At 37.2% G+C, this 15,118-nt stretch overlaps 6 protein-coding genes across 9 annotated transcripts in view; all 6 read right to left on the minus strand.

Moving 5' to 3' along the window:
• LOC139822092 (uncharacterized) overlaps positions 1-15,118 on the minus strand; it is a 58,860-nt gene that overhangs the window by 5,651 nt on the left and 38,091 nt on the right. The gene's annotated exons all lie outside the window — the stretch shown is intronic.
• Positions 58-2,509, minus strand: LOC139821919 (uncharacterized). The gene is made up of 3 exons (XM_071793343.1): positions 2,410-2,509; positions 2,025-2,169; positions 58-1,882 (listed from the first exon to the last, which is right to left on the minus strand). The coding sequence occupies exon 3, from the start codon at positions 1,860-1,862 to the stop codon at positions 540-542; it is 1,323 nt and encodes a 440-aa protein (XP_071649444.1). The 5' UTR covers positions 1,863-1,882; positions 2,025-2,169; positions 2,410-2,509; the 3' UTR covers positions 58-539.
• On the minus strand, positions 2,605-5,404 carry LOC139822122 (uncharacterized). The gene is made up of 3 exons (XM_071793688.1): positions 5,289-5,404; positions 4,679-4,860; positions 2,605-4,549 (listed from the first exon to the last, which is right to left on the minus strand). The coding sequence occupies exon 3, from the start codon at positions 4,541-4,543 to the stop codon at positions 3,257-3,259; it is 1,287 nt and encodes a 428-aa protein (XP_071649789.1). The 5' UTR covers positions 4,544-4,549; positions 4,679-4,860; positions 5,289-5,404; the 3' UTR covers positions 2,605-3,256.
• LOC139822121 (uncharacterized) lies at positions 5,516-8,630 on the minus strand. Of its 2 annotated transcripts, XM_071793687.1 has the most exons (3): positions 8,149-8,630; positions 7,102-7,797; positions 6,276-6,473 (listed from the first exon to the last, which is right to left on the minus strand). In XM_071793687.1, the coding sequence occupies exons 2-3, from the start codon at positions 7,492-7,494 to the stop codon at positions 6,417-6,419; spliced, it is 450 nt and encodes a 149-aa protein (XP_071649788.1). In that variant the 5' UTR covers positions 7,495-7,797; positions 8,149-8,630; the 3' UTR covers positions 6,276-6,416. The 2 variants fall into 2 exon arrangements, with proteins under 2 accessions (XP_071649787.1, XP_071649788.1); XM_071793686.1 differs by having other exon boundaries at positions 5,516-7,797; positions 8,149-8,617.
• Positions 9,649-12,102, minus strand: LOC139822104 (uncharacterized). Of its 2 annotated transcripts, none has more exons than XM_071793671.1 (3): positions 11,770-12,102; positions 11,538-11,692; positions 9,649-11,389 (listed from the first exon to the last, which is right to left on the minus strand). In XM_071793671.1, the coding sequence occupies exon 3, from the start codon at positions 11,348-11,350 to the stop codon at positions 10,094-10,096; it is 1,257 nt and encodes a 418-aa protein (XP_071649772.1). In that variant the 5' UTR covers positions 11,351-11,389; positions 11,538-11,692; positions 11,770-12,102; the 3' UTR covers positions 9,649-10,093. The 2 variants fall into 2 exon arrangements, with proteins under 2 accessions (XP_071649772.1, XP_071649770.1); XM_071793669.1 differs by having other exon boundaries at positions 9,650-11,450; positions 11,770-12,100.
• Positions 12,135-14,948, minus strand: LOC139822098 (uncharacterized). The gene is made up of 3 exons (XM_071793649.1): positions 14,831-14,948; positions 14,329-14,507; positions 12,135-14,207 (listed from the first exon to the last, which is right to left on the minus strand). Exon 3 carries the CDS (start codon positions 14,199-14,201, stop codon positions 12,927-12,929), a length of 1,275 nt encoding a protein of 424 aa, XP_071649750.1. The 5' UTR covers positions 14,202-14,207; positions 14,329-14,507; positions 14,831-14,948; the 3' UTR covers positions 12,135-12,926.

The raw sequence follows: 15,118 nt of genomic DNA on the forward strand, positions 1-15,118 counted from the left end.
GTGTGATATGAGAGGATGTCATAACTATCGATGGAGAAGGAGCGGAGAGAGGAGGACAGGAGAGGAGAAAATAACTACCATTTCGAAAATATTTGATATATGTTTTATTACAAAGATAAAAACTTTATTATAAACAATTAACGAAAAGTCTTGCATTTATTAAACAAAATTAAAAGAAACGGTCATTGCATTAATACTTTGCGATAAAAAAAAATCCATTACGCTCGACTGATACAACACAAAAACGACTCTAAAATAAAAAATAGACCCTGAAATTTTCAGGTACATAAATATAATCAGATATTCCGAAGTATCAGATCTCAGGTCTTTAGGAATTTGTTACGTGAAGACATCGCGATCCGCAATTGTAGTTCTAGTTTTCTCTACGTCCCATCCGTTGTATTTTTAAATGTTAAATTTCCATTTAACTAGTGTAGGTACTCTTTCATTTCGCACGCGACACATTTTCCTCGGTATCAAGCACAACTTTTAGTTTTTATCGGTCGCTTAAATCTTAAATTACTTACGCTTAAACTATATTAGTTACAAAGACTCCTATAAACAACTATACACTGATTCGTAAAAAGTACATATTGCGGCGCGACTTTTCTAAACGGACTTAAACCAGCGAATGGATTCACTCCACTATACAGATAGTTTACCTTTCTACCTAGGATTGTGTTTATTTTGTCTAACTCCTTCTTAAAGTTCTGTAACGTGAAACCACAAGTTAAGATGAACGGACAGTTTTGTTTCGCTATCAGCTTAATGGACGGCGCCCACGTTTTCTTACTGGACCCAAGTTCATGCTCCTGAATACCCAGATCAAATCCAACAACCAAGTCCGGTTTTACGAATGACGGGCTGCGCGCATAGTTCTCGTATAACATATCGTAAAAATCAAACGTCAAATTTTTGTCCTCCGGCAACTTCCAGTGATTGCAAAAGTATTCCGATAAACGATGGGCTTTAAGTTGTAATTCTGGCCCAATCATTATAATCGTCACTGAAATCGCGGTCCCTATTAAATGTAAAAAAACTTCCCACCCCTTCAAGCTCAATTCTTCCCGGTAACCGGCACCTACAACATGAATGACTATAGCTTTGTTTTTTGGGACATAGTTCAATAATCGCATAGCATGAAACAACGTCAAGGGACGTGTCAGTTGTACCGAGTGTTGGCCTATCAAAATATTGCGCTGCATCTCCGAGTCAGTCGGAATATTCCAATGAGCGTTTATAAAGTCCTTCATGTTCTGAAATTTACCCTCGTCGGTAACGTGTCGCAAGTAACAACGCATATCTGGAGGACCGGCTTCTCCTCTTATAGCTAATAAATCTGAACGAAAACGTAGTTCCAGGGGAGCGCAGATGTTCTTGTGCTCAGTGCCGTTTACATGATTTTTACAAAAGCTGGCAACACACTTCTCACAATCCTTCAACGACTGAGCGTTCCGTTCGTGGCAAACCAGGCACTCCCTTGGAAAATTGAATAATTGCGACTCTTCATACTTCAATTGACGTCCCAGCTTGTTCGATATTAGCAACATAAAGTTAATCTTCTTTATCTGGTTCTCCAAAGTTACACCCGTAGACGATACAGTTATAATAGGATTATCGATATTGTAGTCTCGCAGCACGTCCTGTATAGCTTTGCACAAAGGTTTATGAAGCTTCCAGTGCTGCTTCTGATGTTCCTGACCACAATAGGAGATCATCCTGCAGCCACCGCATCTCTTCAATTGGACGCCTTCACCAAATCCTTTGCACACGTGACACATGGTCGCATAGAAGCACAGGTCATATACGTTAGAAACTTTTCCCGCTTTTGCTTCTGCCAATTTTGCCCACACAGTCGCCATAGTTTCGTTATATCGGTCTCCTTCAGTGCAAAAGACAAATATATGTACAGCGATTAGAATGTCGTGATTTCACAGGTTGCACCTGCAAGACATGAGTCAAGTAAAACGTATACCATAATTGTAGAAATAACTATCATTCGATGTGACAAATAGAAAGAATACCGTTTATGTTGGCTCTATCAAATAGAGGATTCGTGTGCACTCGCGCACGTTCTCGATCGCCTGCTTCGTGATGCGATAGTATTCGAGCACCAAGCTTTTCCAGGCAGCTATCTACTCTGCTCTGGTATCCGCGTGAGGCTGAAGCCTGCAACGAATAAAGCGTAGTCGTTAGATAAAAATATCGAGTGTTTTTCGAATCGCCAGACAAAAAAAATGCTTTTGCCAGTAACCTACGTTTCTAATTTGCGACATGCAGGCTTCCGTCCAAATGCATTTTATACAGAAATATCTATTGAATTTGGTTATTCCTGGCATATGTACATGCTATTATTAGTAATGTTAATAATCTCATTGGAATATAGACGCTCCTTGAAACGATACTCACGTAAAGAACGGCGGGAAACTTACGAGTACTGCCAAGTGATACGGCCACTCGATCTCCGCTATTGTTTTGATCGTCAACTGTCGTAGGTCGCAGGCAGCTGTCACGCTGTAACTGTCACGTGCGTGATGTGAGGACACGTCAGGAATATCGATCAAGAAGAATTAAATAATTAAGTCGTAAATGCTTGATATAAAATATTACAAAGATATAAATTTTATTGCAAAACAATTAATGAAATGTCTTGTCTTCATTACAAACAGAATTGAAAGCAACACGTTATAAATCGAAGTGTATTATTTCTACACGCATAAACGTATTAAAAATGACACACATTTAACTTAATTAAGCTTACTTTACATATTTTGTTGCGTGTTAAATTAACACGTTGAATCGTATTAAATTAAAAGTTAATTTAATACGTTCAACCGTGTTAAATGACGTCATTTAAAGCGGCAAACAATGTGTAAGGAAAGCGTCAATTCAAAATAACACAATTAGATTTGCAAAGTGCGTAGTCATGCCAGTCACATTAATACTTTACAATTCTTGTTATATCTATAACGTTGTACCTATATAATCCATTATGCTCGATGTAAGACAATCGACTCTACATCTAGGCATAATGTGCCCTAGGATTTTTGGATTGTAAGTATAAGTAGACATTCCGGAGTGTCTGCTTTCAGTCTATTAGAGTTTGTTTCGTGAAGACACGTCGCGATTCGCAGATGTAGTACATATATAATTTTCTCTGCGTTCCTTCCATTACATTTTTCGCGCGAACTACGTTTCCTTCGTCATCAAATACAAGCCGTTGGTTTGTATCGGTCGCTTAAATTACGCATATCAGTTATGAACAAAGACTCCTGTAGATAATTACATATTGATTTAAATAAGATACGTACTCCATCTCGATAGTTTTATATGGTTTTAAGCTGGCGAATGGATTCTTTCCGCTATACATATGGTCTACCTTTTTATTCAGGAATGTGTTTATTATGTCTGTCTCCTTTTTAAATGAATATTGCGTGGGAGACGTTAAGGCGAACGGACAATTTTGTTTTGCTAACATCTGTATGGACGACGCCCACGTTTCCTTACTACTGAACCTTCCTGGAAGTTCATGGTTGTGAATATACAGATTAAATCCTACAACCAAGTCCGGTTTTACGAATGACGAGCTGCATGCATAGTCCTCGTATAATACGTCGTGAAACTCAAACGTCAAATATTTTTTCTCTCGTGACATACAGTCATCGTAATTATTTAACAGATTTGATTTACATGATAATTCCGGCCCTATCACTACAACTATCACCATGGTTCCTATTAAACGCGGCAAAATATCCCAAACTGTCCGGACGATTTCTTCGGACTCATTCGTACCTAGAACATGAATGACTAGCTTTTTATTACTTTTTGGGACATACTCTAATAATCGCATAACATAAAGCAAAGTTAAGGAACATGTCAGATATTCTGAGTGTTGAGCTTCCCAGACGTTGTACGACATCTCCGAGTCAGTCTTAATATTCCCAAAAGCCTTTATAAAGTCTTTCATGTTTTGAAATGTACTCGTGCAGGAAATGTGTTGTAAGTAAAAATTCAAGTCCAGAGTACTGTTTCCCTCTCGCATAGAAAATAAATCTGAATGAAGACATAGTTCCAGGGGAGCGCAGATGTCCCTGTGCTCCGTGCCGTCTTTGTGATTTTTACAAAAGCTGGCAGCACACTTCTGACAATCTTCCAACGACTTGATGTTCCGTTCGTGGCAAACTAGGCACTCTCTTGGAAAACAGAACATGTACTTCTCGTCCATATTCAGGTCACGTCCCAACCTGGACGACACCAGGTCCATGAACTGCTTCTTGACGGTCCATTTCTCCGTAGTTTCACCGCCATCGGCGCCATCATCCGTGCTGTCGCCTCGCAGCACATTCTGTATGGCTTTGCACAAAGGTTTGTGCTGTTTCCGGTGCTGCTTCTGATGTTCCTTACCACAATAGGAGATCATCGTGCAGCCACGGCAACTCTTCAATTGGACGCCGTCGCCAAACCGTTTGCAAACGTGACACATGGTCGCGTAGAAGAACGCGTCATAATCGTTATTAATTTCATTTCTCGCTTCTGATTCCATTTCTACCTATAAACAGTCTCGTTATATCAAAGTCTCCTTCAGTGCATGTAAAAGATAAATACATACAGTGTTTGAAAAATGTATGATTTCTCAAGTCGCATATATATATATGTAAATCGGCAATTTTATTCTTACGTTTTTAACTCTCTTCCCAATGGAGCGACCTGATGAAATGTTCTGAAGATATTGAAATCTATTGCTCAGGTCACGTCTGCTTTAGGTTTTCAGTATTGTTATTTACATTGCCGAATGCTTCACGAAATATAATTTGTTGACAATAATTTGTTGCGACAATTTGTAATTTGTACAGCTGTTATCTGTAAACATTGCAAATGAGATTGATTGAAAACATTAACACTTAATAACCCACTATCCTATTGTTTTTAATTGGTATATTTCTTAGGTAGCAGAGTGACGTCTTATAATAAACGTCTTAATGACGTCTCTAGACGCCAATTAGACGTCATTAAGACGTCTTTAGACGTTATTCTGCTACCTGGGTTATAATATAACATCACATTTTAAAATTGTGTATGTACAATTATTATGAGACTCTGACTAGTCATTCTTATAATGTTAATGAAAGAAATAATAAAATTCCAATTTCCAAATTTAAATTTCATTTTGTTTTTAATTATATTCCAATATTTTTTATAAATTTTGACTTTTTTAAATTTTAAACTTGAGATTTTAGGAAATCTTGGAAAATTCTTAACCTCGTTGGAATACTCAAAACGATACTCACGTAAAGAAGAACGACGGAAAACTGTACTGCTAGAAGCTGTACTGTAGAGCTAGAATGTCACGGCCACCTGATCTCTGTTATTGTTTTGGTCGTCGACTGTCGCAGTCGTAGACAGCTGTGTGATGTGAGAAATGTTAGGAATATCGATAAAGAAGAAATAAATAATTGCCATTTCGTAAATGCTTGACTTTATTACAAAGATATAAATTTTATTACAAAACAATTAATAAAAAGTCTTGTCTTCATTACGAACAGAATTGAAATTGAACATATTGTAAATCCAAGTGTGCTATTTCTACACGCACAAACGTCTAAAAATGACACGTTTTACTAGAGCTCGTTTTATTTTGTTGCGTGTTAAAAAAAAAGGTAGAATTAAATTAAAAGTTAATTGTAATTAACTGAAATTAAAAGTTAATGTAATGCATTCAACCGTGTGTGTTAGATGACGTAATTTAAAACAGCAAGAAATGTGTAAGAGAGAGCTTCAGTTAATAACACACTTGAGATTTGCAGTTCAGTCATACCAGTCATATTAATATTTTACAATTTACATTACCGCATCCACTTATCCTGTTATATCTATAATCGTATAATCCATTATGCTCGACTGATGTAAGACAATAATCGATTCTAATTAGAAAATAGCCATTTAGGATTTCTGGATTATTATAAATATAAGCGGACATTCCGGAGTGTCGGCTATCAGTCTTTTGGAGTTTGTTTCGTGAAGACACGTCGCGATTCGCAGATGTAGTACATAAAATTTTCTTTGCGTTCCTTTTTTCGTTACATTTAATAAAAACGTTAAGTTCAGTTAATTCGTGTGTGTCATTTTGCGCGCGCTACGTTTCCTTCAAACACAGCCGTTAGTTTTTGTATCGATCGCTTAAATTACGCATAATAACAATTACAAACAAAGATTCCGGCAGATAGCGACATATTGATTCTCATAATACACGCGCTCCGGCCCGAGGACTCTATGCGGTCTTAGACTAGCGAATGGATTCTTTTGTTTATAGATATAAACTACCTGTCTATCTAGAATTGTATTTATTCTGTCGGTCTCCTTCTCGAAGTCCTGAAGCGTGACAGACGTTAAGACGAACGGACAATTTTGCTTCGCTATCAGCTTAATGGACCGCGTCCACGTGTCTTTATGCTTGTGAATACCCAGGTTAAATCCTACAATAAGGTCCGGTTTTACGAATGACGGGCTGTGTACATAGTTATCGTATAACGCATCGTAGTACTTAAAAATCAAACTTTTGTTATCCGGCGATGTACAGGGATCACAAGCGTGTGGGCTGTATTTTAATTTTAATTCCGGCCCTATCATTACAATCGTTACTGACATCATCGTTACTGACATCATCGTTACTGATAATAAACAAGGCAAAACTTCCCATCCGATCAAGGTGGATTCCTCGGCGAAACTGGCACCAACAACATGAATGACTAAATCTTTCTTGCTTTTTGGGACATAGGATAATAATCGCATAGCAAAAAACAGCGTCAAGGGACGTGTCAGATATTGTGAGTGGTCGGCTGCCAAGACACCGTCCGAGTCATCCCGAATAACTCCATAAATGTTTATAAAGTCGTTCATATCCAGAAATTCAATGTCGAGGGAAGTTGTGTCGAGAACGTGTTTCGCGTAAGAAATCATGTCCGGCACACAAGAATTAGTGCGATTTTCTTTTATAGTTAATAAATCTGAACGAAAACATAGTTCGAGGGAAGCACAGATGTTTCTGTGCATAATGTCGTCTTTATGTTTTATACAAAAGCAGGTAGCACACTTCTGACAAACCTTCAACAATTGAGCGTCCCGTTCGTGGCAAATCAGGCACTCCCTTGGAAATTGGAACATTTGCATCTCACACATCGTCAGACGACGTATCAGCACGCGCGACACCAGCAGCATGAACATCTGCTTTATGTCGGTCCATTCCTCCGGCGTTTCTCCGCGAACATTCATGTCGTAGCCTTGCCGGCCTTGTCGCACGTTCTGTATGGCTTTGCACAAAGGTTTGTGCTGCTGCCAGTGCTGCTTCTGATGTTTCTTACTGCAATAGGAGATCATCTTGCAGTTACTGCATCGCTTCAAAGAGCCGTCGCCAAACCGTTTGCAAACGTGACACATGGTCGCGTAGAAGAACTTGTCATAGTTGTCATTAATTTGATTTCTCGCTTCTGATTCCATGACTTCTGCTCACACAGTCCAATCTCGTGTTATATCAAAAGTCTCCTTCGGTGTAAGAGGCAAATACCCACAGTGTTTGGATCGAATGTTGTGATTTCGCACAATTTCGCAGGTAACACGTGGGGAGCACGACTATATTGACTTCCCAGGCTTTTGACCTTCCTTCCAATGGTCCGTCTCGAAAATTTCCAAGGATATTGAAATCTATTGTTCGTTATGCTTTAGGTTTTCAGTACTGTCATTTACATCGCATCACGAAATAAAATTTGTTAACGTTGCTTTTGTAATTTGTACAGCTGTTACCTGTAAACATTGCAATGAGATTAATTGTAATAATTAACACTTAAATTCTTACTGCTTATTTGTAATTAATACTACTTTTGATGTAACATTGCATTTTGAAATTATGTATGTAATTATAGTCATTCTCATAATGTAAATAAAAGAAAGAATCAATAAAGTGCCGATTTCTAAATTAAAATATGTCATCTTGTTCCTATAATTATTTTTGTTCGAGAATCCGCGAGTTAGAGACAGCACGAAGAGATGGACAAGCACACGCACTTAAATTAAAAACTCAAAAAAATTACAGAACAAAGTTTATAATGTAAATAAAGACAATTATATATATATAAAAGTAATTACAAAGTGTACCTTTTAAGAAAAATGCCGTAAGCGGTAGCGCGCACAGAAGTTAGCACGGCAAAAGCGGCTAAATCTATCAAGCGATCGAGCGAGTGCGAATTTCTAAGCGAAAAGCGGTTGTATGTATGTACGAGCGGTAGTACAAGTACACTGAGCGAGTGAACAACGAAAACAAGAGCTCCTGTTTGTCGCGACTATCCTTTTATAAGATCGGAAAAACGCCCTTTCTTCGCCGATCTCCAATTAAGTTAAAGCATTTAAAACAGTTTTGGAAGCCAGGAGATGTACGCGAATTCGATTCGCCCCTGCGAAGTGAGAAACGCGAATTTCGCTTGTGTGATTGGCGGGAGGCGATCTACGTCATCGCATCGCGCAGGTTTACGGCGAGTTTTGCGTTGAAAGATCGTTGCTGGTGTTTAACAAACCAAGTTTACAAACATGGATTTTTTTTCACGTATAAAAACGATTGTTACTTGACTTTGCAATAAAGAGAAAGTTAACGAAACTTCTCGAATTGAAATCGGCAGAAAATCCATGTTATAAACGAATGTTATATAGATTCGATTATTTTTCTATGGCAATCACATGCCTGCGTTTAAGCAAATTTTAACGCTTCTGATTCGGTAATCAGATAAACGCACAGCGCAATCAACTTATGATTTCTAACATTAACACTTAAATTCTCACTGCTTGTTTGTAATTAATACTACTTTTGATGTAACATTGTATTTTAAAATCATGTATGTAATTATAGTCACTCTCATAATGTAAATGAAAGAAAGAATCAATAAAGTGCCGATTTCCAAATTAAAATATGCCATCTTGTTCATAATTATATTCTAATATTTCTTATAATATTCTACTTTCAGAATTTCAATCCTATGGTATGAAAAATCACGATTCTTGGAATATATTGAAAAATTCTTGAAATTTCTAATAGTACAATTTCATCTAGACAGCAGGTATGTCTGAAAGGTCCGTATTCATAGTCGGATCTTATTACAAGACTGTCTTATAAGTAATATCTTAAGATGCTAATACGGCTCTGTGATTGGTTCATAACATCTTAAGATCGTACCTAAGATGGTCTTAAATATAAGATTCGACTATGAATACCGGCCTAAGATGTCTTTTATGCGCGCTGCCTGGATCTGGCCGAATATATTCTCCTAATCGATTTTTGAGACTTGTGAGAAAATTCTTGGAAAATAAGAAAATCATTAGAATTTTAGATAGTAGCAGGTCGTCAAAATGCATTCTTTAGAGAAAAAATTTTAAATTTTGTTAATCTCAGCACAATATAAGTGTATGTTGATAGCTGTTATTAGTAACATTAATAATCTCGTTAAAAAATACATGCTCCTCGAAACGATACTCACGTACAAAAGGGTAGGAAGCCAGGACCACACACTCAATCTCTGCCATTATTGCGATCATCGACTGTCACAGGAAGCTTTTCACACATGTGATATCAAAAAATATCGAAACAGAAACAATTACCATCATAAATGCTTGCTACAAATTTATTACAAAGATATAAATATTATTATAAAAATTATCGAAAAGTTTTGTCTTCATTACAAACAGAACTAAAAGCCATTGTAATAATATTTTACGTTACCGCATCCACTACTGTTATATTTATAATCCATTTATGCCCGACTGATATAAGATAATCGATTCAACAAGTAAATAATGGCTTCTTGGATTATAAATATAAGTAGACATTTCGGAGTGTCGGATTTCAGTTTTTTGCAGTTTATTTCGTAATAACGCGTCGCGATTCGCAGTTGTAGTTCATACAGTTATCTCTGCGTCCCTTTCATTGCATTTCTTAAACGTAAAATTCCATTTAACTCGTATTCTTTCATTTCGCACACGCAACGTTTTTTTCGGCAAAAAACACAGCCTTCAGTTCGTATGGGTAGTTTAAATTATGCGTATCAGTTACGACTTAACAAAGACTTTGGTAGATAATCATATACTGATTATGATAACACACGCGCTCTGACCCAAAGTCTCTATGCGGTTTGCAACTGGCGAATGGGTTCTTTCCGCTACCGAAAAAATCTAACTCCTCACCCAGGATTGTGTTCATTTTGTTCATCCCCTTCTCAAGTTCCCGTTGCTTAGAAAACGTTAAGATAAACGGACAATTCTGTTTCGCTATCACACGTATGGATGGCGCCCATATTTCCTTATTATTATGTTCCTCAATACTTAAGTGAAATCCTACAATCAAGTCCGGTTTTGTGAATGTCGAACTGTCCACATAGTCCTCGTATGACACATCGTGGTACTCAACAAACAAACTTTTGTTCCCCAAAAAAAAGTTATCATCAGTGCGTGACGGATCCAATTTATCTTTTAATTCCGGCCCTATCATTACAATCATTATTGATGTCACGGGCTCCATTAACTGCAGGAAAATTTCCCACGTCCATAAGGTGGTTTCTTCGAGGTAATTTGCACCTACAATATGAATGATTAGAAATGTGCCTTTTAGAACATAGTTTAACAATCCCACAGCATAAAACAGCGTCAAGGGACGCGTCAGATATTCTGAGGAATAGGCTGCCCAGATATTGTACTCCATCTCCGAGTCAGTCTGAATATACACAAAAGCCTTTATAAAGTCTCTCATGTTGTGAACTGCAATAGTCGTGGAGGAACTGTGCAAGACACTATTCGGAAATTTGCAGTATCCTTCTTCTATAGAAAAAAATAATTTTATACGAAGACATAGTTCCAGAGGAGCGCAGATGTCCCAGTGGTCAATGTGGTTTTCGTGAATTTGACAAAAGCTGGCAGCACACTTCTTACAACTCTTCAACGACTTCCATTCGTGGCAAATTAGGCACTCGTTTGGAAAAAGGAACATATCCATCTCACTCATATTCAGGTCACGTCCTAGCCTGGACGACACTAGCTGCATGAAGGTCAGCTTCTTGTCGGCCCATTCCTCCGTAGTTTGATCGCGATAATCCATGCTGTAGTTTCGCAGCACGTTCCGTATGGCTTTGCACAAAGGTTTGTGCTGCTTCCAGTGCTGCTTCTGATGTTCAGGACCACAATAGGCGATCATCCAGCAGTCACCGCATCTCTTCAATTGGACGCCGTCGCCAAACCGTTTGCAAACGTGACACATGGTCGCGTAGAAGAACAACTCGGTGTAGTCGTTATTAATTTGATTACTTGCTTCTGATTCCATGATTTCTGCCTATACACAGTCTCGTTATATCAAAGTCTCCTTATTCAGTGTAAAAGACAAATATAGTGTTTGGAATGTTGTGATTTCACCCGTGATTTATCTTGCACCCGTAAGATATGAGCGTTAAGCAAAATATGACAAAATTGGTAGAATAATTATCATTCCATGCGATGAATAGGAAGGATACTGTTTTTGCTGGTTTATCAAATAGAGGATTCGTGTGCACTCCGCGTATATCCACGACCGCTTGCTTCGTGATGCGATAGTACTCAAACACCATGCAAGCTTTTTTAGGCCGCTATTAACTTAGTTCTGGTATCTGCGTGAGACAGACTCTGAAGCCTGCAACAAATAAACGTAGTCGTTAAATAAAATCTCGAGTGTCTTTCGAATCGCAAAATCTGTAAATATGCTCTTACCTGTAAATATATATGCTGTAACCTGACCTACGTTCCTAATCTGTGATGAACGAGCTTTTGTCGTATTTTATACAGAATCAATTATTGAATTTTGTTGATCTTACCACATACATATGAAATTATTGATAACGTTAATAATCTCGTTGGAATACATACCCTCCGCGGTACGATACTTATACTCACGTAAAGAACGGCGAGAAATTGTTATCCTGCCACAGGTGCTACAGCCACTTTGACTGTTATTGTTTTGATCGTCGACTGTGGCAAGCATCTCTGTGAATCTGTCACGCGTCGCAAACGTGTGATTTCAAAAATATCAGAGATTTCAGAAATATCGCTGGAGAAGAAACAATTGCCATTCCCTAAATGCTTGATGTAGATTTTATTACAAAGATATAGATTTCATCGCAAACAATTAACGAAAAGTCTTGTCTTCATTACAAATAGAACTAAAAGCAACTACCATATTATTTAATATTTTACATTACCGCAGCCATGTGTCCTGTCATATCTATAATCGCTGTAGCTACAATCCATTATGCTTGATGCAAGACAATCGACTCTACAAGTAGATAATATGTCATTTTACATATTTTATTGCGTGTTAAATAAACACGTTGAATTAAATTAAAAGTTTATTTTAATTAAATAAACTTAAAAGATAATTTAAAACGTTCAACCGTGTTAAACGACGTAATTTAAAACGGCAAGAAATGTGTAAGACAAACTTCGGTTAAAATATCTAAATAACACACTTGAATTTGCAGTGCAGTCATAATAATATATATTTTACAATTTACATTACCGCATCCACGTGTCCCGTTATATCTATAATCGTATAATCCACTATGCTCGACTGATGTAAAACAATTATCGACTATACAATTATAGAAAATAGTCATTTAGAATTTTTGGATTATAAATATAAGCAGACATTTCGGAATGTCGGCTATCAGTCTTTTGGAGTTTGTTTTGTGAAGACACGTCGCGATTCGCAGATGTAGTACATATATAATTTTCTCTGCGTTTCTTCCGTTACATTTATTAAACGTTAAGTTCCAGTTAATTCGTGTGTGTCATTTCGTGCGCGCTACGTTTCCTTCGTCATCAAATACAAGCCGTTGGTTTGTATCGGTCGCTTAAATTACGCATATCAGTTATGAACAAAGACTCCTGTAGATAATTACATATTGATTTATATAAGCTACGTACTTCATCTCGATAGTTTTATATGGTTTTAAGCTGGCAAATGGATTCTTTCCGCTATACAGATGGTCTACCTCTTTATTCAGGATTGCGTTTATTATGTCTGTCTCCTTTTTAAATGAATATTGCGTGGCAGACGTTAAGACGAACGGACAATTTTGTTTCGCTAACATCTGTATGGACGGCGCCCACGTTTCCTTACTGGATCTTCCTTCAAGTTTATACTTGTGAATATACAGATTAAATCCTACAACCAAGTCCGGTTTTACGAATGACGGGCTGCATGCATAGTCCTCGTATAATACGTCGTGAAACTCAAACGTCAAATATTTTTTCTCTCGTGACAGACAGTTATCGTAATTATTTAACAGATTTGATTTACATGATAATTTCGGCCCTATCACTACAACCATCACCATGGTTCCTATTAAACGCGGCAAAATATCCCAAACTGTCCGGACGATTTCTCCGGACTCATTCGTACCTAGAACATGAATGACTAGCTTTTTATTACTTTTTGGGACATACTCTAATAATCGCATAACATAAAGCAACGTTAAGGAACATGTCAGATAATCTGAGTGTTGAGCTTCCCAGACATTGTACGACATCTCCGAGTCAGTCTTAATATTCCCAAAAGCCTTTATAAAGTCTTTCATGTTCTGAAATGTACTCGTGCAGGAAATGTGTTGTAAGTAAAAATGCAAGTCCAGAGAACTGTTTCCCTCTCGCATAGAAAATAAATCTGTGCAAAGACATAGTTCCAGGGGAGCGCATATGCCTTTGTGCTCAATGCCGTCTTTGTGATTTTGACAAAAGCTGGCAGCACACTTCTGACAACTCTCCAACGACTTGTTCCGTTCGTGGCAAAATAGGCACTCTCTTGGAAAACAGAACATTTGCATCTCATCCATATTCAGGCAACGTCCCAACCTGGTCGACACCAGGTCCATGAACATCAGCTTTTTTTTTGTCCATTCCTCCGTAGTTTCACCGCCATCATCCATGCTGTAGTCTCGCACCACCTTCTGTATTGCTTTGCACAAAGATTTGTGCTTCTTCCAGTGCTGCTTCTGATGTTCCTGACTACAATAGGAGATCATCCTGCAGCCACCGCACATCTTCAATTGGACGCCGTCGCCAAATCGTTTGCAAACGTGACACATGGTCGCGTAGAAGAACGCGTCATAATCGTTATTAATTTCATTTCTCGCTTCTGATTCCATTTCTACCTGTAAACAGTCTCGTTATATCAAAGTCTCCTTCAGTGTAAAAGACAAATACATACAGTGTTTGGAATGTATGATTTCTCAAGTCGCATATATATACGTAAATCGGCAATTTAATTCTTACGTTTTTAACTCTCTTCCCAATGGAGCGACCTGATGAAATGTTCTGAAGATATTGAAATCTACTGCTCACGTCACGTCTGCTTTAGGTTTTCAGTATTGTTATTTACATTGCCGAATGCTTCACGAAATATAATTTGTTGACAATTTGTTGCGACAATTTCTAATTTGTACAGCTATTATCTGTAAACATTGCAAATAAGATTGATTGAAAACATTAACATATAACCCACTACCCTATTGTTTTTAATTGGTACTATACTTATGATCTAACATCATATTTTAAAATCATATACGTACAATTATTATGAGAATGACTAGTCTCATAATGTTAATGAAAGAAATAATAAAATTTCAATTTCCAAATTAAAATGTCATTTTGTTTTTAATTATATATATATTCCAATATTTTTTATAAATTTTTATTTTATTTTATTTTAAACTTAAGATTTTAAAAAATCTTGGAAAATTCTTAACCTCGTTGAAATACTCAAAACGATACTCACGTAAAGAAAGATTGGCGGTAAACTGTACTGCTAGAGCTAGAATGCCACGATTGCCACGGCCACTTGATCTCTGTTATTGTTTTGGTCGTCGACTGTCGCAGTTGTGATGTGAGAATTGTTAGGAATATCGATAAAGAAATAAATAATTGCCATTTCGTAAATGCTTGACATATTTTATTACAAAGTATAAATTTCATTACAAAACAATTACTAAAAAGACTCGTCTTCATTACAAACAGAATTGAAATTGAACACATTGTAAATCCAAGTGTGCTATTTCTACACGCA

The sequence above is a fragment of the Temnothorax longispinosus genome, chromosome 11, assembly GCF_030848805.1.
Source record: "Temnothorax longispinosus isolate EJ_2023e chromosome 11, Tlon_JGU_v1, whole genome shotgun sequence".
Lineage (NCBI taxonomy): Eukaryota > Metazoa > Arthropoda > Insecta > Hymenoptera > Formicidae > Temnothorax > Temnothorax longispinosus.

Bases quoted from the DNA above. Each gene is read 5' to 3' on its own strand.
- LOC139821919 (XM_071793343.1), bottom strand. From the start codon at position 1,862: ATGGCGACTGTGTGGGCAAAATTGGCAGAAGCAAAAGCGGGAAAAGTT.
- LOC139822122 (XM_071793688.1), bottom strand. From the start codon at position 4,543: ATGGAATCAGAAGCGAGAAATGAAATTAATAACGATTATGACGCGTTC.
- LOC139822121 (XM_071793686.1), bottom strand. From the start codon at position 7,494: ATGGAATCAGAAGCGAGAAATCAAATTAATGACAACTATGACAAGTTC.
- LOC139822104 (XM_071793671.1), bottom strand. From the start codon at position 11,350: ATGGAATCAGAAGCAAGTAATCAAATTAATAACGACTACACCGAGTTG.
- LOC139822098 (XM_071793649.1), bottom strand. From the start codon at position 14,201: ATGGAATCAGAAGCGAGAAATGAAATTAATAACGATTATGACGCGTTC.